The sequence below is a fragment of the Mytilus trossulus genome, unplaced genomic scaffold, assembly GCF_036588685.1.
Source record: "Mytilus trossulus isolate FHL-02 unplaced genomic scaffold, PNRI_Mtr1.1.1.hap1 h1tg000220l__unscaffolded, whole genome shotgun sequence".
Taxonomy (NCBI): Eukaryota; Metazoa; Mollusca; class Bivalvia; order Mytilida; family Mytilidae; genus Mytilus; species Mytilus trossulus.
This window is the reverse complement of record NW_026963313.1, coordinates 232,994-256,007: the sequence shown is the minus strand read 5'-3', so window position 1 is coordinate 256,007 and position 23,014 is coordinate 232,994. Positions and strand designations below refer to the sequence as shown.

The 23,014-nt window shown below is 31.6% G+C and overlaps 1 protein-coding gene across 1 annotated transcript; it reads right to left on the bottom strand.

Annotated features, from left to right (window-relative positions):
• Window positions 1-762: 762 nt before the first annotated feature.
• On the bottom strand, window positions 763-22,037 carry LOC134701121 (uncharacterized). The gene is made up of 17 exons (XM_063562264.1): window positions 22,029-22,037; window positions 21,594-21,671; window positions 21,057-21,214; window positions 16,361-16,398; window positions 15,620-15,725; window positions 14,971-15,135; window positions 12,581-12,752; window positions 11,531-11,644; window positions 11,132-11,183; window positions 10,455-10,604; window positions 9,256-9,372; window positions 8,765-8,893; window positions 7,168-7,980; window positions 5,939-6,045; window positions 4,126-4,235; window positions 1,704-2,494; window positions 763-924 (listed from the first exon to the last, which is right to left on the bottom strand). The coding sequence occupies exons 1-17, from the start codon at window positions 22,035-22,037 to the stop codon at window positions 881-883; spliced, it is 3,153 nt and encodes a 1,050-aa protein (XP_063418334.1). The 3' UTR covers window positions 763-880.
• Between the last annotated feature and the right edge of the window lie 977 nt (window positions 22,038-23,014).

Sequence of the window (23,014 nt, the reverse complement as noted above, 5' to 3'; positions counted from 1 at the left end):
ACCCAATGGCGTAGCTTCAATTAGCGAGTAAGACAACAGACACACCCATCTGATTTAAAAGGAACGCAATCAAGTATGATAAAGTGAGATAAAATACAATACACAGCACATAGTATCAATCAGAATAAAATATATAAAGTGTACATTTCTATGGGAACCAACTGTGCTCCACATCTGACCGACATGTTCCTTTATCTTTATAAAGCAGGCTTCATAGTTCATTATGAAACAGTAATAACTCAATTGTGTTTTGCATTTGTAAATGCTAAAATCACTTTTTCGTTGCCATTTTTGCCGATGAACTATAATGCATAACCCGCACTGAAGCATCGACTCAAAAGCTTCAAATCCTTTGAAATAATAGTTAAGTTACGGAACTGTATTTATTACCGTAAAATTGTCACAATTGAATCAGTTGAGTTAACATTTATAGTTATATGGTAATAGTCAACAGATTTGTGCGCTGATTCCTTGAACATTGTTTCTTGTGTACTATTGCGTGTCTATTTGTATTTTTCTTTGTTAGCCATGACGTTGTCAGTGTATTTTTGATCATATAGTTTGACTGTCCCTTTTGATATCTTTTGCTTCTCGTTCACTGAAATGATGCATTGTTAATATTGATTGTTACAAGTACTTATCTGTTGATATATTTCTAGCGTGAAAAGATGCTCTTTGTGCATTAATTTTTTATCAACTTTTTTGTATTATCATGTTCGAACATAAAACCATTGTGTAAAAACAAATATACTCTTTATTATATTTATTCAAGAAAAGCTTATGGTATTTTGGTGAACATCACAATAAGTTTATATAAAAAGTGGTTGTTCATAATACTACCACACTATATAGTAGATAAATAGGTTATATAATATACGAATCACAAGTCTGTAAAATATCCAGCACGGTTGATGCGAACCCGATCTGAAAAAATGAAAGAATACATACTAAGCAGGAACAAAGAGCAAATTATTTTTGTACAACAATATAAATATATATAGCAAAACAATGAAAATAATATACTCACATTCCGTGTTAGTACATAATATAGACGCAAACTTTACGTATTCAAGACACTTTTATATTGTTTTCATTCAGGCATCAGTGTGTTTTCATGAAAAAGTTTGAAGATGAATCATTTTCATGCACGCTCAACATTGACATTGATAGTTTATAAATTCTTATGACATACATGCCTTTTGAACAAGTTGAGTTACACGTGTACCATTTAATGTATGGGAATAAAATGGCAACAGCGGCTACCGTTCCTGTGTATTTTCGGTTAAATAGTAGCCTGTTAAAACTTCTTTTTAATTGTTTATTCTTTGAATTTTGTATATACATGAAGCCAATTTTACTTTTTGTTTATGGGAAATACCTGATTCCGTAATCATCCAATAAAATAAATTAAATGAGATGTGATATGATTGCCAAATTAGACAACTTTCAAAAAAACTCGTTCGGTTGGTTGTTAACGTATAATTTGTCAGTCCTTATGAACTTCCCCATTAAATTTAACCTGCGAGATTGGTATGTTTGTTGAGTTTATCTTACAATTCAGCAGATGACAATTGCCATTTCAAGTTCACCATCAAGGTTTAATGAACCTTGCGGGTTATACTCTTATCAGAAATGTATATGCAATTGAAACTTACTGGCTTTAATCAAATCAGTTATGAGATATGGTTAAGCATTATACAAACCTTTCTTCCGTTTTCTATTGAGAGAGTGTTGATTTGGATAAAGCATTACTGGTTCCCCACCTTCAGTGTAAACAACAACTGGTTTCCCAGAAACTGTGCCATGAGCATCAGACGTCATTGGTTTATTATGACGCGGTGACCTTGGAGTACTTTGTAACCGAGGAGATCTATGTGCTTGCTGTCTCGGTGTGACAAGTAAATATTCTTCTCCTGTCGTATAATACGCACGAGGACTTTCACTCTTGTTCACAGCTTGAAATGCATGACCTCTTAAAGGTTGTATATTTTGTTGCCTATGTCGTGGAGAAACGTCAGTGCCCCGGATGTATTGTTGCTGTTTTAAGTTCCTCATTTGCTGTTCTCGTAACCATCTGTCTCTTAAATGCAGTCTCCGATCGAGCATCGAACCTTCTATAATACTATCACTTGCATGCCTTCTCAAGCTAGTCTCCCTAGCTTTTTCGATAATTTTTCGGGGACTGTCTTTCTTTTCATATCGAGGTGTCGAAGTCTGAATTCGTACGGTCCTATCCGACTCCGAACGTCTTGGTACTGATGTTTTTGTTTCGCTGATCAATGCACCATTCCTCTGCATTTGTCGGTCCTCAATAATGCTACTCAACCTATTTTCATTTTCTGTTGACAATCCATACGTCTTACCGATCTGATTGACTTGTTTGTCTATAATGGTTTCAGTAAGGGTCACATCAGCAGCAGACACTGGTCGATTGTAATCTGGATACCCAGGTCGACTCACATTGTATGATATAAATGTCCCTTTCTGTACAACACTGCAGATAGAATTGATGAATTCAATACAAAATCAATATAAGGTTTAATTGCATTGTTATTAGCAATAAATTAAATCCCTAAAGTACTGAACTCCGAGATAAATTAAAAAAAAACGGAAAGTCTCTAATCAAATGGCAAAATCATCAAAAACTCATACACATCAAACGAATGGTTAACAATTGTCATAATCCTGACTTGTCCAAAATTTTCTCATGTAGAAAATGTAGATAAAGCCTGGTTTCATAGCTATTTTAACCACCTGTCACTTGTATGACGGTCGCATGAAATTCTATGATTGATGACGAAACATATGCTGAAAGAACCTTTATTTAAAAAATCAAACGCATAACATATTTTTATTAATGTGCTAAAATATAATTAGTTTGAAAAATGCCATGATGAACACTTCAGGACCATAAATAATCACTTGATCACATGCTGTTGGATATTTATACACTCTTTTATTACTCGCCAACATATTATATATGAAACATTAACTACTGGATCCGGAAAATCTGACCTTTTGAAACATTTCACTTCAAACTTTGGTGGCCATTGCATTTCTTTGAAGTTTGAAGTGTTATGTGAAATATATTTTTTTTGGTTTATTATTCAATAATTACATTAGATGTTAGTTTCATTATAATACGTTATTCTGATTGGCTAACATGTTATTCCGTAAACAATTGCATCAGACAATAACATTTATCATGCATGATGACACGAGGTCCCACAAAAAAGTGCACAGGTGAACTAAATAAAACTGGATAAAAATCGTGCTTTCATGATTTTAGCTAAGAAAATGTAATTATAAGTATTGAATACTTCTTTTTGAAACTTTATAGGGTTGTAAAAGCGTTGACCGTGCGTACATTTTTAGAATGAAGCGCTTCCGCGCTTCATACAAAATGTACTTCGGTCAACGCTTTTACCACCCACTAAATTTACAAAAAGGAGCATTCAATTCTTAATTGAGAGACTATTCCTATTTGTATGCATTTTCCCAAAATTATTAAAATGACAAATAGTAAAATTAATTTGAAAAAATAGATTGCAAACGATCCCAAAACAATCACTAGCTTTAATTTAGTTATTGTTTTCCACAAACATTTGTTTGATAAACAAGAACGTGTCAAAAGTACACGGATGCCCAACTTGCACTATCCTTTTCCATGTTCCATGGACAATGAAATTGGGTAATTATCTAATTTGGCATTTAAATTAGAAAGATCATACTATAGGGAACATATGTACTAAGTTTTAAGTTGATTGGACATCAGCTTCAGCAAAAACTACCTTGACCAAAACTCCCACTTTTATTTTCTATGTTCAGTGGACCATGAAACTGGAGTCAAAAGTCTAATTTGGCTTTAAAATTAGAAAGATCATATCATAAGCAACAAGTGTACTAAGTTTCAAGTTGATTGGACTTCAGCTTCATCAAAAACTACCTTGACCAAAAACTTTAACCTGAACGGACGGACGGACGCACAGACGGACGAACGAACGGAGCCACATACCAGAAAACATAATGCCCCTCTACTATCGTAGGTGAGGCATAAAAAAGTTTATCAAAGGAAGTGGAAGAACATAAGAAATACAATGCATGACATATCGTTTTGATTCATACTTGTGATTGTCCTCTGGTTGAAACCCTTTGTTATCAAATATCTGTTTATCGGGTTCAATAGTTTGCCAAACGGGACTCTCTCGAAGAATAGCTTGTCTTTCTGGTTGCTTCTACAAAAATCATACAAACGTGGGTTATTCATCGAATTATTGTTATTGATATCACGTCTACTTGCTTTGCTTGGCTTAGTCAACCAAGAAAGGAAAACATTGGAAAGCACTATTTATAGATTTATAAAAAAATTGCCATATAAACATATTCGTCCCCCTTAGATCAATTATATTCACTAAAATGACATTATTTCCGAACATTCATATCGCACAAACTGCATTTAAACGTCGTTTTGATGGTGTGTAGATACCAGGATTGAAATATAGATATAGGATCATTTCAATTTAGTTTATGGATCTTTAAAAAAAATTAATATCACAAATCTCAGTTAGTGCATTCAAACGAAACAGCAGATTGAATTATAAGTTACATGACTCAGCAATGAGTGTAAAAAACAAAATAGGCATACTTAATTGTCTACATGCAGCAAAAACAAACATTAAAGAACAAAACAGAGTAAAAATTAAAATCACAAAAAAGCTGATCTCCGAGGAAAATTCAAAACGGAAAGTCCCTAATCAAATGACAAAATCAAAATCTCAAACACATCAAACGAATAGATAACAAATTTCATATTCCTGACTTAGTACAAGCATTTTCTTATGTAGAAATTTTTTGATTGAACCTGGTTTTATAGATAGCTAACATATATTTTTACTCAGTTACACTCAGTTGTGCATCTACGCAACATAAAAGAGATTCTTTGAGTTTCACGTTGGGTAACGAATGAAGGTGAGCATTGTTAATGTATAAATGTGTATTGGTCACTTAGCATAATCGCATTTCGATAATTGAAAATCAAATAGATGTAAAATAACTACAATGCATTATAAGATATGAACGACAGCGAAGATGTTAGTGATTTTACTTACCACAATATACTTATGCTTCAGAAATGACAAAAACAAATCATGACAAAATTAAAACTGGGAAGTGAGTTTTTTCCTATGCAATCTCTAATAATTATTTAATTTGGCCGATTATTGATTAATAGCAGATTACTGATACTTATATATTGAATCACCAGTTAACATTTAATGTGCTGGTGATTCGGTCCTGACGGGTGCTGGTGATCAATGAAAAGATGTAAACAAAGACGAAAATCATGATTTTTTACGTTTTCTCTCATAAAAAACAGTTGAGATTTTGTTTCTTATGGGTCCATAGGCAAACCATTAAAAAGTTGACCCTCTAAACTGTTTTAGTAAGCGTACCACAAAAGTGCTCATTTTCAGAAAATCTAGAACTGAAAAAATAAAACAAAATTGCTGATAGGGTCCGCTTAATATACTGCAATCCACACGACAAAATTATTTTAGACTTAGATGTTTAAATCGAAAGCTGAATTTTTGTATTACTACATTAAGCCAAAATTCCATCCCTAATGATTTTGTTTTAAGTTTTGATAGTGTACCATGTAAAATTACAGTGTCGTCCAATATTCTATTGTCTGTGATTCTTGCAAATAAATCAACACTATATTTCCTATCTTTATACTCTATTTTCTAAACGAGGAAACTTCAGCGAGTATGCTTTTGTTTTATCGGACCCTTAGCAACTGATATTTATAAAATAGATATACAATATTTCAAAAAAGGATTTATAATCAAATATGCGTTCAATGTGTTAGATAACTGGCTTTTGTCACTTAAATTGAAGACAAAATGAAAAACATTTTTATTTTTTTATTCATTATTCCTACCTTTTGTCTACCATTTCTGCGTCTATATTGAAATAATATCAGGACAATGATGCACAGTAAAAGACAAATGCCGCCCAGAACTGAAATGACCGGTATCATCCATTTGTCTATAAAATATAAAGATAAAGGTAGATATCATTTTGCTTTAACCGGGTAGTTAATTTAAACTGATCTTTTTAAACCGTAAGAGCAAAATATATATCAGAAGATGCCCGTTCAACTAGTTTGTTTATCAATAACATGATAATTTATACTGAAATATTCTCTTCTAGAATAAATGAAAACAAAAATATGAAGGAAAAGAGGAGCACATATTTCATAATTAATACAGTTTTGTGTGGACGAGGCGCGTTTTTGGCGTATTGAATTATAAACCGGATGCTTTTTTGTTATCTATCAATCATGTGTTTCTTTGTCTAATATGTTCTCCTATTTATTTGTATTGTAGTCCTGTTATGTTATGTTGTCATTTCAATGTTATATTAACATTGCCATTAAAGTGCAAGGTTTGGCATGCCACCAGGTTCAACCCACCATTTTTTCCCCATTTAAAATGCCCTGTACCAAGTCAGGAAGATGGCCATTGTTATATTAATGTTCGTTTATGTGTGTGTTACATTTTAACGTTGCTTCGTTTGTTTTCTCTTATTTTTTAGAGTAAATTCACATTGCGATAAGACGTGTCACGGTACTTGTCTATCTCAAATTCATGTATTTGGTTTTGATGTTATATTTGTTATTCTCGTGGGATTTTGTCTGATGCTTGGTCCGTTTCTGTATGTGTTACATTTCAGTGCTTTGTCGTTATGCGTTTCCCTCGGGTTTAGTTCGTTACCCCCATTTTTGTTTTTTGTCCATGGATTTATGAGTTTTGAACAGCGGTATACTACTGTTGCCTTTATTTTGAAGCCAATGGTATATTAATAATTTGAATTACATATTCACCCTTCACATTGCAATTGAAAGACAGAACAGTGCGAATGTTTTCAGAAGTGCTATTAATACATTAGTGAATATGGGAAAAGCAATTTAGTTTCATATCCTCAAATTATCTATATTCCATGAATTACATAATAATGCTTTTCTGAAAAGTGATGATTTCAACTGTTCCAAAGTTTGCTAATCAGAATCTAGGCGCATACAAAACTGGTTATTCATCCGATATTAACAGAATATTTTATATCTATTAGATATGATAAAAAGACTGGTAAAATATCATATATGTTAACCTTTAGTATCGGATCCTAGGGGAGCAGGCGAAAGACTTTCTGGAGTTGTTGCAGATTTCGTTGTGGCTTCAGTAAATGATAAAAAAGTTGTATTTTTGATAGTTGGTTCTGAGGTAGAAGTCGTAGTTGTCGGTGTTGTTGTCGTCGGAGTTGTAGTTGATGGTGTTGTTGTCGTAGTAGTTGTTGTTATTTGAGTTGTTGTAGTCGGTGTTGTTGTTGTCGGAGCTGTAGTTGTCGGTATTGTTGACGATGTTTTTTTTGTAGTCAAAGTTGTAGTAGAAGTTGTTGTTTGAGTTATTGTAGTCGCCAGTGTTGTTGTCGGAGCTGTTGTAGTTTTCGGTGTTGTAGTCCTCTGAGTTGTAGTTGTAGAAGTTGTTGTCGGAGTTGTAGTTGTCGGTGTTGTAGAAGTTGTCGTCGGAGTTGTAGTTGTGTGTGTTGTAGTCCTCTGAGTTGTAGTTGTAGAAGTTGTTGTCGGAGTTGTAGTTGTCGGTTTTGTAGAAGTTGTCGTCGGAGTTGTAGTAGTGGGTGTTGTAGTCCTCTGGGTTGTAGTTGTAGAAGTTGTTGTCGGAGTTGTAGTTGTCTGTGTTGTAGAAATTATTGTCGGAGTTGTAGTTGTGGGTGTTGTAGTCCTCTGAGTTGTAGTTGTAGAAGTTGTTGTCGGAGTTGTAATTGTCGATGTTGTTTTTGGTGTTGTTGTTGTCACATTACGATTTGCAATATATTGTCTACATGTATGACAACAACCTTGAGGATTAACATAATATGGACAAAGGTTTTCCATACATCCTTGCCATAGGTCGCCATATAAACAATCTTAAAAAGAAGTATAAAACTTAAATAAAACTATCTGTGCGGTAAAACAGTAAAATGCAATGAAATGTCTTTAATTGATTTCATTTGAATTTAATTAAAACAAAAAATGTTAACATTGTGAATACCAAATATTTTGAAATATAGTTCTTTAACAATATAAAGTTTGCAGTTTATTGACAAATAATTGTTTACTTGTGCATGACCTAAACAATGAATACCTAGAAATTATGCAAACGTTTGTAATGATATCCGATGTAGCTGCATTCATCACCCATAACTAATGACAATGTGCAGTATCATTGTAAATAATTGAGACCAACCATAAAATATATGTGATGCGTATCTTGCAATAAGCTTTAAAAAAAACCTTGAAATATACATATGAAGCACGCAGAGCCTATAACATATAATACTAATTTAAGCCAGAAATAAAAAGCTTTGATGCATGGTCTGTTTAAAAACTTAATATTTGAATTCAACTGGTTTTCTGTAGATTCAATTTTGGATGCGACATGTTTTACATACGTTAAAGTAGTAGTTGTTTAAATTAAAGCCATATAATGCATCACAGCACTTTATTTCTTTCTGATTTCATTGCTGTCTTGAAAAAGCATGTACTGCATATATGTATGACAATAATGGTTTAAAAGCAAAATGATAGTCTAAGCATTTTGCATTTTTCAAAAATGAAGAAATGATCCCATTTTTTGTGCATAAACGGTATATGTATGACCAAACACATTAAAGTCGATGCTTTGTGTATAACCAATGACATTGAACCGACCTATATTTGTTGTTGCAACAGTCGTAGGAAACAGATGGTTGTGACATGTTTCACAACACCACTCAGGATTAACATAATATGGACATAACGTATCCATACAACCTGACGTTTTGTCTCCGAATCTACAATCTACAATTGAGCAAATACTTGAATAGATAAATTCCAAAGCAGTTTCACTTAACATGTAATACGTTACTTAAAGTGTCGTTAAAGATCTTACAAATACTGGAATTAGTTCGATTCCGCCATTTGACCACACCTTCTTGTGCGATTTCTTCCTTCCACGATCAATTTTATTCAATTTCGTAAATTAAAGTTATAACACTTAAATGTCTTTCAATGGATATTTTTTGTTGTTGCTTTTACGGCATATGTATTCATTTTACATACATCTTAGAAAATAGTTATTTCATTTCACAAATAGCTCTTATATCAGCCCTTTTTAAAATATTATGTATCAATTTACTAATGCAACTATGTAGACTATTTACCATTGATATTTGTTTTATGTTGATGACAAAATCTACAGCATTGGTTTTCTAAGGCAGTAGTATAGCAATCCCTTGGACTTAATGACGAACAGTCACCAATATCACCAAAAATGCATTCTATAACGAAAATTGCAAAAATTCTTCAATAATAAAATTTCTTTCATATTTTTCATGCCATTGTTTTTATATCTGCTTGTAAATAAAGCAACAGTATTATTTCGCTGTTCAATAGTCATAACTCAGTTATGCGTAAATAATCTGGGTCACAAGCACGTTCGATACCGAGATATATGATTAATATAATGGTACGTTACAACATGTTTAACAAACACAAGTGAACAAACACAGGACAAACAAATAGCAGCTCAGGCATCACATTAATACAATATAAATAAACAAAAGGGGGGAGATGTAAAACCTTGTCAAAACGACAACTATATTCTTGTACAAAATTGCGTCATGCACAATTTATATATTAAATGATCTGGTGGTTATTGTACTGTGTTAAGGTTAAAATGCTCGTTGTTGATATTTCAATTCATTTTCATGAGTTATCCAGTAGTTGCATGGAAATCAACAGTGAGCATGGATGGCGTTTGATGCACGCATAACAAGAGACTACTACCATGTTGAGACAATCGGTTTAGCTATTTTACGGGTTTATGCAATTCCCTCGGCTTTTATGTGCTACCACTAGCTGTGTTTTCTTAATAGATTATTGGGATCTACCTTCGATTCACTAAAATGTTGCCCATATAAATTAAATTTGAATTTGAGCTTTCTTTATATTTGAATAAGGGCATTCTAATTTGTCTTTTGTCAAAATAAAATTTATAAATATTTGCAACTGCACTTTGATAGTCTGACTTTGTAACTTTCAAGTGAAACGGTAGGAGTTATTATATAGATTGGAAAGATAAATATAAACAAGAAACACTAATTATATTGTTTGTCATTAGGCATTAGGTCAGCAAAACGTAAATTGTTTTCTTCATTGCAACTTCTACGGTGACCTGTTATTGTAAACATTCCTTTCACAATAGTGGTATATTGGCTCTTTCGTTTGGTGTGTTTTGCGCTTTTGATATTGCCATGATAAAGGACCATTTTTCACGGAGATATTATTGTTATTTCACTCTTTAGAAATCATATTGCATCTCCTTATCCTAATTTACGAGGTGTGCGACATGAAAGCTTACCGGTATCATTAGTTCTATGATTCAAACAGGATTGACAGCATATATTGAAAACATCATCTCTATAGCACTGCCATGGTTGACTCTCAATATAGGATGCACATGATTCCCCATTGATTGGAGTAAATGGGGTATCACCAAACATACAACTATCTACAATATATTGTGAATATGAATCAGAATCATTCGTAGTTCATCTATTGAATAAGAATGTAGATAGCTATCAAGCAATTATAGATTTATTTTGAGAATAAAAACAAATAAAAATGGATTTAGATTGAAAGTTTGAACAACTATGTAAGTGAATATACATTTTTAAAAATAAAACAACAAGTTTTTCATAAATATAAATCATCAGGCGCGGATCCAGAGGGGGGTTACGGGGGTTGGAACCCCCCCCCCCTTTTTGATGATCAATGTATTTGAATGGGGACATGTAGTTGGACCCCCCTCATGTCCTGGGTTAGGAACCTCTCCTTTTTAAAATGGCTGGATCCGCCCCTGATCATAACAATTCTAAACTAACTGATATAAAAAAGACAAATTTCTAGGAACCTACTAAATATCAAACTCGTATATTTTCCATAACAGTTTTTTGCCTCATGGTCAAATAAATTGGGATAGTAATCATAAAACTCTTACTGAATTTGATCTTTATTGTACATTTAATTTTATTTTACCTGTAATGGATGGAGCTGACAGATCATTAACACAAGAATAACCAGCACACCACTGTCAAAGAGAAAAACTCGATTAAAATAATTTACTACAAATCCCTCTTTATCCATATTTTAACTACTAGTTTATTTATTATGATTGTTATTTTCAGGCATCGTTGAAAATATAACGGAATTCGATGAGACTGTCGTACAAGTGAGAGGTTTAGCGCTATAAAACCAAGTTCAATCCACCATTTTCTACATTTGAAAATACCGGTACCAAGTCACAAATATTACTGTTGTTGTCCAGACGTTTTTTATTTGTTTTGTCATTTGATTTTGCCATGTGATTACGGACTTTCCGATTAAATTTTCCTCGTCGTTCAGTATTTTTGTAATTTTACTTTTTATTAGAATTACCATGTTGTTTCCGCACGTTGTTCCATCGGCCGGTATAACTAGAGATAGACTGGTTCCTCCTGTTGAACACCATAGTCCGGTACATATATTGGCGAAACTGTTACTGTATATAGCCTGGAAATAAATATTTATGTATGATATAAATTTATTTCTAAAGTGTTAAAGTTGTTAAAGTTGTCTAATTTCTTTCTAATAAGAATTAAGGTAATAGCAGTTTTCAATGTTAAAATATCAAGTCATCACTTTGTAAGTATTACCGTCACGATCATGAATTTCCCCTCCTAGTTTTCTCGATTGTTACAACATCGAATTAGATTTAACACCGCATGTGAACTCACCATGCTCGATAGTTACCGCATGTGAAGCAAGATATGCCTACTCATCAAGACCTCAAAATGTCAGTACGGTATGTGCGTATGTGAGGTATGTATATTTAACGCGCTTCTGATGTGGTAATTTAAAGCTTGCATCGTTGATGAGTTGTTACTGGTTAATTCATAATTGCTGTGAATTTTATGTACTCTTTAAAATATCTCATCATCTATACCAGGATTATAAAATTTGCACGCGAGACACGCGTTTCGTCTTCAAAGGATTATAAAGTATAATCGAATTAAAAAAAGTAAAAAGGTACGCATTTGAAGAGCGTCGGAGATGAAAAATTCCGAAATGTTTCACTAAATACAGCTAAGGTACTTCTAAAGATAGACTTGTGCGGTTCTCCATTATATATCTTTATTATCTTACGTTAGGCCAAATATGAGCTGACATTGTTTATCTATGGTAAAATATTGTTCTCTATATGATTTTTTTCTATGTATTATAGAACCATAGTTTAAAATGGTCACTTCTTACATAAGATTTCGTTTTTACTTATAGATAATTTTATAATGTAATATATAGAATTTTGTCTATTGCTTAGTCAGTTTCTGTGTGTTACATTTTAATGTTGTGTCGTTGTTCTCCTTTCATATGTAATGCGTTTCCCTCAGCTTTAGTTTGTTACCCCGATTTTTTTTGATTTTTTCCCACGGATTTATGAGTTTTGAACAGCGGTATACTACTGTTGCCTTTATTTACCCTGCTAGCATATGACGTTGAACCAAATATGAGCTGACATTGTTTATCTATGGTAAAATCTTGTCCTATAGGGTCTGACATGTACTGGTAGATATCTATAACTGACGTTGAAGTGGTGGACAGCAAACAATTTGGTCCTTGACTAAAATTTAAAAAAAAGTGAAAAAATGGTTACTAGACACATTGTCAGTTAAATTATCATACTATAACATAATTGATTGCAAAGATCAGAATATGTAATATAATTGCCTGTCTCTTATTCTTACATAAAGAAGATCCAATCTTACATCTATGATTCCATTATAAAAATCTAGCTGACAGTATACAAACCAGTGTATACGTTCTGTTTTACATTTAACCAAAAAAGATTAGCATAAAACTTGATGAATGTATTTGAGTATATGCAAAAAGTAAAATCACAAAAATACTGAACTCAGAGGAAAATCAATTCGGAAAGTCCATAATCACATGGCAAAATCAAATAACAAAACGCATCAACAACGAATAGACAAGAACTGTCATATTCCTGACTTGGTACACGCATTTTCAAATGTAGAAAATGGTGGATTAAACCTGGTTCTATAGCGCTAACCCTCTCTCTTTAATAACAGTCTCATCAAATTCTGTTATATTTACATGATGCGTTAAATAAACAGTCACAATTAATAAAATAGTCAAAATATGGGTACATCAACGTATATTGGTGTCATAAATAAACAAATAAACATATAAAATTTGCACAATGTAAGGCAATATTGATTTAGATATTAGGTGGTTTGTAAACAGGTAATATTAATTGTTTGTCTAGATTCTTTACAGTTCTCTGTGGAGTATAATATCTAATAGAAGTTAAATACTTTATCCAAAATTAACCTGTTTATTCTGCATAAATTTACATTAACAGTTTAAACTTTAGTTTTGATTATATTTAAAAAAAAGTACGGAATAAGGAACAGTTTTGCAAAGTATATATTTTTAAAAAATAGTTCTACCTCAAAGAATCAATTTAAGGTTATTCCCAGAAGGATATCCACTCACCGTTCTAATCATTATTTGAGAAGTCAATGTTAAATCAATAATTATCTCATACTCATTCAGCATGGTCACGAGGTCTTAACTTTGAGCATTAATACCAACTGTATTTGATTCCATATAGTTTCCTTGATTTTACATTTAACGTTTAATACTATCAACTTTTCAATCTTGGGGTAAGTGCACAACTGGCAACAAATTTTCAACATCCGGGTATGAAAACTTTACTTTTGTAGGATGTTAGTTGTTTTGTGGTATTAATTCGAACATACTCGTACACCATCCATACTGCCTGTGTATGCATTCAAATGATATGTGAAATTAAAGATAATCATAATGTGGTATGATTGCAATGAATAGGATATTAATTTGTATTCAATTGGACAAGAAGAGAAAGGGAGATAGTGAAAAATAAAATCACAAAATCACTGAACTCAGAGGAAAATCAAATCGGAAAGTCCTTAATCACACAGCATAATCATATGACAAAACACATAAAAAACGAATGGACAAGAACTGTCATATTCCTGACTTGGTACAGGCATTTTCAAACCTCTTACTTTGTTGACAGTCTCATCAAATTCAGTTATATTTATAATATGTGTGAACTAAACAGACATAATAAATAAAATAGTCAAATTATGGGTACAGCAGACATCATTGGTAACAATTTCAAAAGGAACAATTAAACAGAACAAAAAAATACATTTATCTACAAAATATTCATAAGTACTACTTGTATACCATCTCCGTTCAAAGAGATAGCATATAATGGAAACTAAAGTATAAAGACTGTTCTCGTGAGGTATATATATATTTATATCTATATATAAGAATGTCTTGTGTGCAAAGCAAAATGTAATTGTTTAAACCTAATAAATTATTTGGCGTCTAGTACTAGTAATTGATTTAGTTTTTAGTTTTTGCTTCGTACAGACACTATGCAAATAAAAGCTATTGGTTTCCCTGTACACTACATTTACGTATATATATATACATCAAACCATCAATCAAAACTGTAGCACAGGTACAGAGACGATTGCACATGTATTGTTTTGAAAAAGGCATTTATTCATAGTGTTCAATTGCTTACATTCTTTGCAAAATAAACTGATCATAGATACAAGGATTGAAATTTTATATTTACGCCATACGCGCGTTTCGTCTATATAAGACTCACCAGTGACACTCAAAATAAAAAATGTTGAAAAGGCCGAATAAAGTAAAAAGTGCAAAACAAGTTCCTATAAATACAATATAGGTAATATTTACATGCTGTGTCGTTTAGTATGATGTCTACCTTCGACCACGTGTTTCCTCTATCTTACCTATTGAGTTTATCCATCACTGTCTGTATCTCTGTAACAGAGCAAGATGAGAAAATCCACGGATGTCTGGCTGTATCATCAAGCTTAGCACTTCCAGTAGCGGACATAATGAAGGCAGCACTTTTATTGCACACATTTTGATCCCCATCATGAATAGCACCAAGACTAAAAATGTAAATTTATTTTGTTTTCAGTTCGTTTCCTATAATGCCTACTACATATCCATATCGCGGTAAGTTTGATCATCAATTAAATCGAATTTTACTATCTTTTAATAACCTTCTTACAAATTATTGTTCTTAATGATTGTTTCTGTATGTTCTTCCATCTTTATAGGTACTTTCCGTGTTAAATACATCAAAATCAAAAGAAAAATTACATTGTATAGTTTTCATACTGAATATCACAATATCAGTTTTATTTGGGTTAAACTTCACTAGCCATCTGTTTGACCACGCATTTAAATAAACAAGATCTGTACTTATTAAAATTTTTTAAATAGATTCATTAGGAGCAGTATGACCTATTGAAGTGTCATCTGCAAAAAGCCTCCCAAATCCAGAAAAAACATCAGCTATATCATTAATATATATCAAAATGTAATCTCCCTTTTATGTTTATATTTATACATCATTTACTTGATATTCACCTATGTCCTAATTCATGAGCTGCCGCAGTTTGTGATATGAAATTAAAATTGTCTCGCACGAGAGACTGACTTAATGGGGAACACATTGCACCAAGATAGGCAACTCCTGTAATTAAAATATAACATTGTCATACACAATAGAGTTATTATGGAATAAATGCAATGCACCAAACTAGACGTTTATTGGCAGTTAGTATTAAGAACTCATTCCAAGATAAGGGAGAGAAAATAATATAAATGTATTCCTATTTCGTAAAATACGTCTTTCACATATTACCGTTAAAGCACATTCACGCCCAAGGAAGTGACATATTTTTGTATATATAAGATACATCACAAATTGATAACCTTAACCGTATTTGGCACAATTTTTTTGGAATTTTGGGTCTTCAATGCTCTTAAACTTCATACTTGTTTGGCCTCATAACTTTTGTTATCTGAGCGTCACTGATGAGCCTTATATAGACGAAACGCGCGTCTGCGTATTAAATTATAATCCTGGTACCTTTGATACCATTATGCAAAAATATGCATGTCATATAAAGTTGAAGACGAAAAACATGTTTTATGACAAAATTTCGAACTGTTGAAACAATTTCGGAGTTTTATACACAAGTGTCAAGTTCAGTTGCCTTTTATTAAAACAAACTTGTAATGTTAGAACTTCTATCAAGCAACTTTCTAAATTTGGAAAAGTATAAATATAGCACAGATAATTTTTTGAAACACTAAAATACTTACCATTGGCACTAGTTGACCCACCTCGCACAAGTTGGTATCTAAAAAGTATATATAAAGTAATTCATCATTTTTAGTGCATATGATTTCATGAAATTATTTACACTATATATTGATGCAGTAACAACACATTTATAAAGCTAAGAAATGATGTTGAATTTGTGTTTTGGTATTCAGTCTGACTTTAACAACACAAAATTATATAAAGCTAAGAAATGATGTTGAATTTATGTTTTGGTATTCAGTCTGACTTTAACAACACATATATAAAGCTAAGAAATGATGTTGAATTTGTGTTTTGGTATTCAGTCTGACTTTAACAACACATATATAAAGCTAAGAAATGATGTTGAATTTGTGTTTTGGTATTCAGTCTGACTTTAACAACACATATATAAAACTAAGAAATGATGTTGAATTTATGTTTTGGTATTCAGTCTGACTTTAACAACACATATATAAAGCTAAGAAATGATGTTGAATTTGTGTTTTGGTATTCAGTCTGACTTTAACAACACATATATAAAGCTAAGAAATGATGTTGAATTTATGTTTTGGTATTCAGTCTGACTTTAACAACACATATATAAAGCTAAGAAATGATGTTGAATTTGTGTTTTGGTATTCAGTCTGACTTTAACAACACATATATAAAGCTAAGAAATGATGTTGAATTTGTGTTTTGGTATTCAGTCTGACTTTAACAACACATATATAAAGCTAAGAAATGATGTTGAATTTATGTTTTGGTATTCAGTCTGACTTTAACAACACATATATAAAGCTAAGAAATGATGTTGAATTTATGTTTTGGTATTCAGTCTGACTTTAACAACACATATATAAAGCTAAGAAATGATGTTGAATTTATGTTTTGGTATTCAGTCTGACTTTAACAACACATATATAAAGCTAAGAAATGATGTTGAATTTATGTTTTGGTATTCAGTCTGACTTTAACAACACATATATAAAGCTAAGAAATGATGTTAAATTTATGTTTTGGTATTCAGTCTGACTTTAACAACACATATATAAAGCTAAGAAATGGTGTTGAATTTGTGTTTTGGTATTCAGTCTGACTTTAACAACACATATATAAAGCTAAGAAATGATGTTGAATTTATGTTTTGGTATTCAGTCTGACTTTAACAACACATTTATAAAGCTAAGAAATGATGTTGAATTTATGTTTTGGTATTCAGTCTGACTTTAACAACACATTTATAAAGCTAAGAAATGATGTTGAATTTATGTTTTGGTATTCAGTCTGACTTTAACAACACATAAATAAAGCTAAGAAATGATGTTGAATTTATGTTTTGGTATTCAGTCTGACTTTAACAACACATATATAAAGCTAAGAAATGATGTTGAATTTGTGTTTTGGTATTCAGTCTGACTTTAACAACACATATATAAAGCTAAGAAATGATGTTGAATTTGTGTTTTGGTATTCAGTCTGACTTTAACAACACATATATAAAGCTAAGAAATGATGTTGAATTTATGTTTTGGTATTCAGTCTGACTTTAACAACACATATATAAAGCTAAGAAATGATGTTGAATTTATGTTTTGGTATTCAGTCTGACTTTAACAACACATATATAAAGCTAAGAAATGATGTTGAATTTATGTTTTGGTATTCAGTCTGACTTTAACAACACATATATAAAGCTAAGAAATGATGTTGAATTTATGTTTTGGTATTCAGTCTGACTTTAACAACACATATATAAAGCTAAGAAATGATGTTGAATTTATGTTTTGGTATTCAGTCTGACTTTAACAACACATATATAAAGCTAAGAAATGATGTTGAATTTATGTTTTGGTATTCAGTTTGACTTTAACAACACATATATAAAGCTAAGAAATGATGTTGAATTTGTGTTTTGGTATTCAGTCTGACTTTAACAACACATATATAAAGCTAAGAAATGATGTTGAATTTGTGTTTTGGTATTCAGTCTGACTTTAACAACACATATATAAAGCTAAGAAATGATGTTGAATTTATGTTTTGGTATTCAGTCTGACTTTAACAACACATATATAAAGCTAAGAAATGATGTTGAATTTATGTTTTGGTATTCAGTCTGACTTTAACAACACATATATAAAGCTAAGAAATGATGTTGAATTTATGTTTTGGTATTCAGTCTGACTTTAACAACACATATATAAAGCTAAGAAATGATGTTGAATTTATGTTTTGGTATTCAGTCTGACTTTAACAACACATATATAAAGCTAAGAAATGATGTTAAATTTATGTTTTGGTATTCAGTCTGACTTTAACAACACATATATAAAGCTAAGAAATGATGTTGAATTTGTGTTTTGGTATTCAGTCTGACTTTAACAACACATATATAAAGCTAAGAAATGATGTTGAATTTGTGTTTTGGTATTCAGTCTGACTTTAACAACACATATATAAAGCTAAGAAATGATGTTGAATTTATGTTTTGGTATTCAGTCTGACTTTAACAACACATATATAAAGCTAAGAAATGATGTTGAATTTATGTTTTGGTATTCAGTCTGACTTTAACAACACATATATAAAGCTAAGAAATGATGTTGAATTTATGTTTTGGTATTCAGTCTGACTTTAACAACACATATATAAAGCTAAGAAATGATGTTGAATTGATGTTTTGGTATTCAGTCTGACTTTAACAACACATATATAAAGCTAAGAAATGATGTTGAATTTATGTTTTGGTATTCAGTCTGACTTTAACAACACATTTATAAAGCTAAGAAATGATGTTGAATTTATGTTTTGGTATTCAGTCTGACTTTAACAACACATAAATAAAGCTAAGAAATGATGTTGAATTTATGTTTTGGTATTCAGTCTGACTTTAACAACACATATATAAAGCTAAGAAATGATGTTGAATTTGTGTTTTGGTATTCAGTCTGACTTTAACAACACATATATAAAGCTAAGAAATGATGTTGAATTTGTGTTTTGGTATTCAGTCTGACTTTAACAACACATATATAAAGCTAAGAAATGATGTTGAATTTATGTTTTGGTATTCAGTCTGACTTTAACAACACATATATAAAGCTAAGAAATGATGTTGAATTTATGTTTTGGTATTCAGTCTGACTTTAACAACACATATATAAAGCTAAGAAATGATGTTGAATTTATGTTTTGGTATTCAGTCTGACTTTAACAACACATATATAAAGCTAAGAAATGATGTTGAATTTATGTTTTGGTATTCAGTCTGACTTTAACAACACATATATAAAGCTAAGAAATGATGTTGAATTTATGTTTTGGTATTCAGTCTGACTTTAACAACACATATATAAAGCTAAGAAATGATGTTGAATTTATGTTTTGGTATTCAGTCTGACTTTAACAACACATATATAAAGCTAAGAAATGATGTTGAATTTGTGTTTTGGTATTCAGTCTGACTTTAACAACACATATATAAAGCTAAGAAATGATGTTGAATTTGTGTTTTGGTATTCAGTCTGACTTTAACAACACATATATAAAGCTAAGAAATGATGTTGAATGTTTTGGTATTCAGTCTGACTTTAACAACACATATATAAAGCTAAGAAATGATGTTGAATTTATGTTTTGGTATTCAGTCTGACTTTAACAACACATATATAAAGCTAAGAAATGATGTTGAATTTATGTTTTGGTATTCAGTCTGACTTTAACAACACATATATAAAGCTAAGAAATGATGTTGAATTTATGTTTTGGTATTCAGTCTCACTTTAACAACACATAAATAAAGCTAAGAAATGATGTTGAATTTATGTTTTGGTATGCAGTCTGACCTAGACGATATTGACTAAAAGTATCCTTTTATCTTTTTAATGTTATTTGTTTGAAACAGGTTTTTTCGTCCTACTTATCTGAAAATTTACTCTTGTTTATCTGATTCACTTTATTTTAGATCCCATGAAAGTGCACATAATACCCTGAACCAAGTTAGGGATCTCACAGATGGTTTCAGTTCGTTCTGTTGTTTTGTGTAGTTGAGCGTTTCATTATGTAAGATTTTATAGATTCCCTTTATAAATCTTTCTTGGAGTTCTGTATTCTTATAACTTTTTGTTTTGGGAAGTCAATCCGTATATCTTTGCAGTTATTTTTATGGTTTGTAGACTCATTCCGCTTTTCAAATTCAACCCTCTCAAAATTACTTATATATCACACAATGTTATATACCATCAACTACCCTGGTATGAACGGCCTCCTCTCCCAATTAAATTCACATTTTTTTTAAATCGTTAGACTTCTCTTAATTGACATCATAGTACATATTTCATAGAAAACAAGCATCATCCGAAGAAATAGAAATGCTTTTTCTTTGTGTCCAAACATACATACTTGGACGTAACAATGAGGATAAACATAGTCCGTGTTGATATGCAGTTCATTTACACCTGTCAATACCGATGTTTCATACTGATAAATAAAGGCAACAGTAGTATACCGCGGTTCAAAACTCATAAATCCATGGACAAAAAACAAAATCGGGGTAACAAACTAAAACCGGGGGAAACGCATTAAATATAAGAGGAGAACAACGACATAACACTAAATTGTAACACACAGAGAAACGGACCGAGCAATCTTAGCAATCTTAGCAAAAGAAATTGCAATCTTAGATCCCATCTTATCTTTTATAAATTGACTTACTTTGTGAACAACATGGTATGATCAGGATTTGATAATGATTGTGAATTCTGTTGAACCCAGCTGCTGAATATTGCTAATGTTGTATCAGGATCTATTCTACTTTCACCTGAAGGTTGGGTTATCTTTCTGTTTTCCGTCCAGTATGAATCACTTTGTGTCTTGTAAAAATATATAAAAAGCTAATTAAGATTTATTTTATGAAACACTTAAAAAAACAATGTGCTGTTTGTTGTTTGTTTTTGTGTATAATTATATTTATTCAGAAGAGTCGAGTGTTGGCGTGTTTTGATGTTATGTTTATCATGTTTATTTCTTGTCATCCTTTCTGTGTATTGTGTATCCTCAAAGATAGGGGAAAGGTCGCCACAGATGAGTTAAATAAACGCATAAGTTGAAAAAGAACATATGCTTTTTAAGACGTGTGACCTGCAATATCAAGCATGTCATTATTTTCTTTTTAAATCATTGGACTTAACGCAAAATATTATATCAACAGAAGTGAAATAATATGTATCTAGTTGATTTTGTCGCACTTACCTCGGATATATAGATACCTATATACGTCAATCCTATTGAAAATGGTGCGTTTGGTAAATTATTGTACCGTATGTCTACCTGAAATAAAATTAAAAAAAATATATATTCAAATGTGACGCCCACTCAAAGATAAAGTAAAATAAAATAATGTAGATTATATGATACATGATTAATAGTGATGTGCCAATGAGACTACTTTCCTCCAAAGTTCATTCGGCATTGGATATAAGCAAGATTACCGCTATTTGACGAAATTTTTCTTTGATCTTGATGACTGATAATTTACTTCCTCAGCGGAGTCGAGTGATATGCAAAATTATCGCTTGGAACTAAGGGTGTACGTGCCCGTTGTCAATGAAATTAACAATGTCACTATAGGTATACTAGCGGTAAACAGATTATTATTGGTCATCTAAACTCAATTGTGTTTCTAACTTTCGCCATACCGACTCTAGCGAGAAAATGAATCTCGTTGAGACGATCAACGATATTATATAGACATACAATCGTACCACCTTCAACAATAAGAAAAACTCATACTGTAAATTTATTTACCCCCAGTTTTTCCCTGTTATATTCGTGTTTACCAATCTTGTGTTTTATACCTCAGCAACTAAGAGATAGGGTTTGTTTTACCCCTGTTGGTAGGATGGACGGTACGTCCTTCTGTACGTCCGCCCCATTATGGGTATATAGTTATTTCGCATAACTCCTCCTACAGTTTAGATCCTAGGACGTTTTCACTTTGATGTCTGTTTGTACATATATTGAAGGTCTACATGTTGTCAGAGTTTTTATTAATTTTTTAATATTAGCTTTATTGGGAGATAGTTGAACAGTATTTTTTTTAGTATTCACTTGAATAAGAGGAGCGTTTCCATGCTCAATTTGAGGTATTTTAAAATAACACTTTGCATCTGCAAGGGCATCTATTGTGTTTCCAAGACACCATTATGTCTCAAAAATAGTCCTATATTGAACTTGTTATGATACAGTTGCTTCAGTGTAGAGTGAGGGACATCCCTTTGATGACTGCTGTACCAATATTTTGACTATTTTATTCATTATGTCTGTTTAGTTCACGCATCATTGTTCCTTTAAAAATTGTTACACAATGATGACTGCTGTACCCATATTTGTACTATTTTATTTATTATAAAATTGAGAATGGAAATGGGGAATGTATCAAAGAGACAACAACCCGACCATAGAAAAAACAACAGCAGAAGGTCACCAACAGGTCTTTAATGTAACGAGAAATTCCCGAACCCGGAGGCGTCCTTCAGCTGACCCCTAAACAAATATATACTAGTTCAGTCTATGTCTGTTAAGTTCACGCATCATTGTAAATATAACTGAATTTGATGAGACTGTCGTCAAAGTGAGAGGTTAAGTGCTATAAAACCTTGTTTAATCCACCA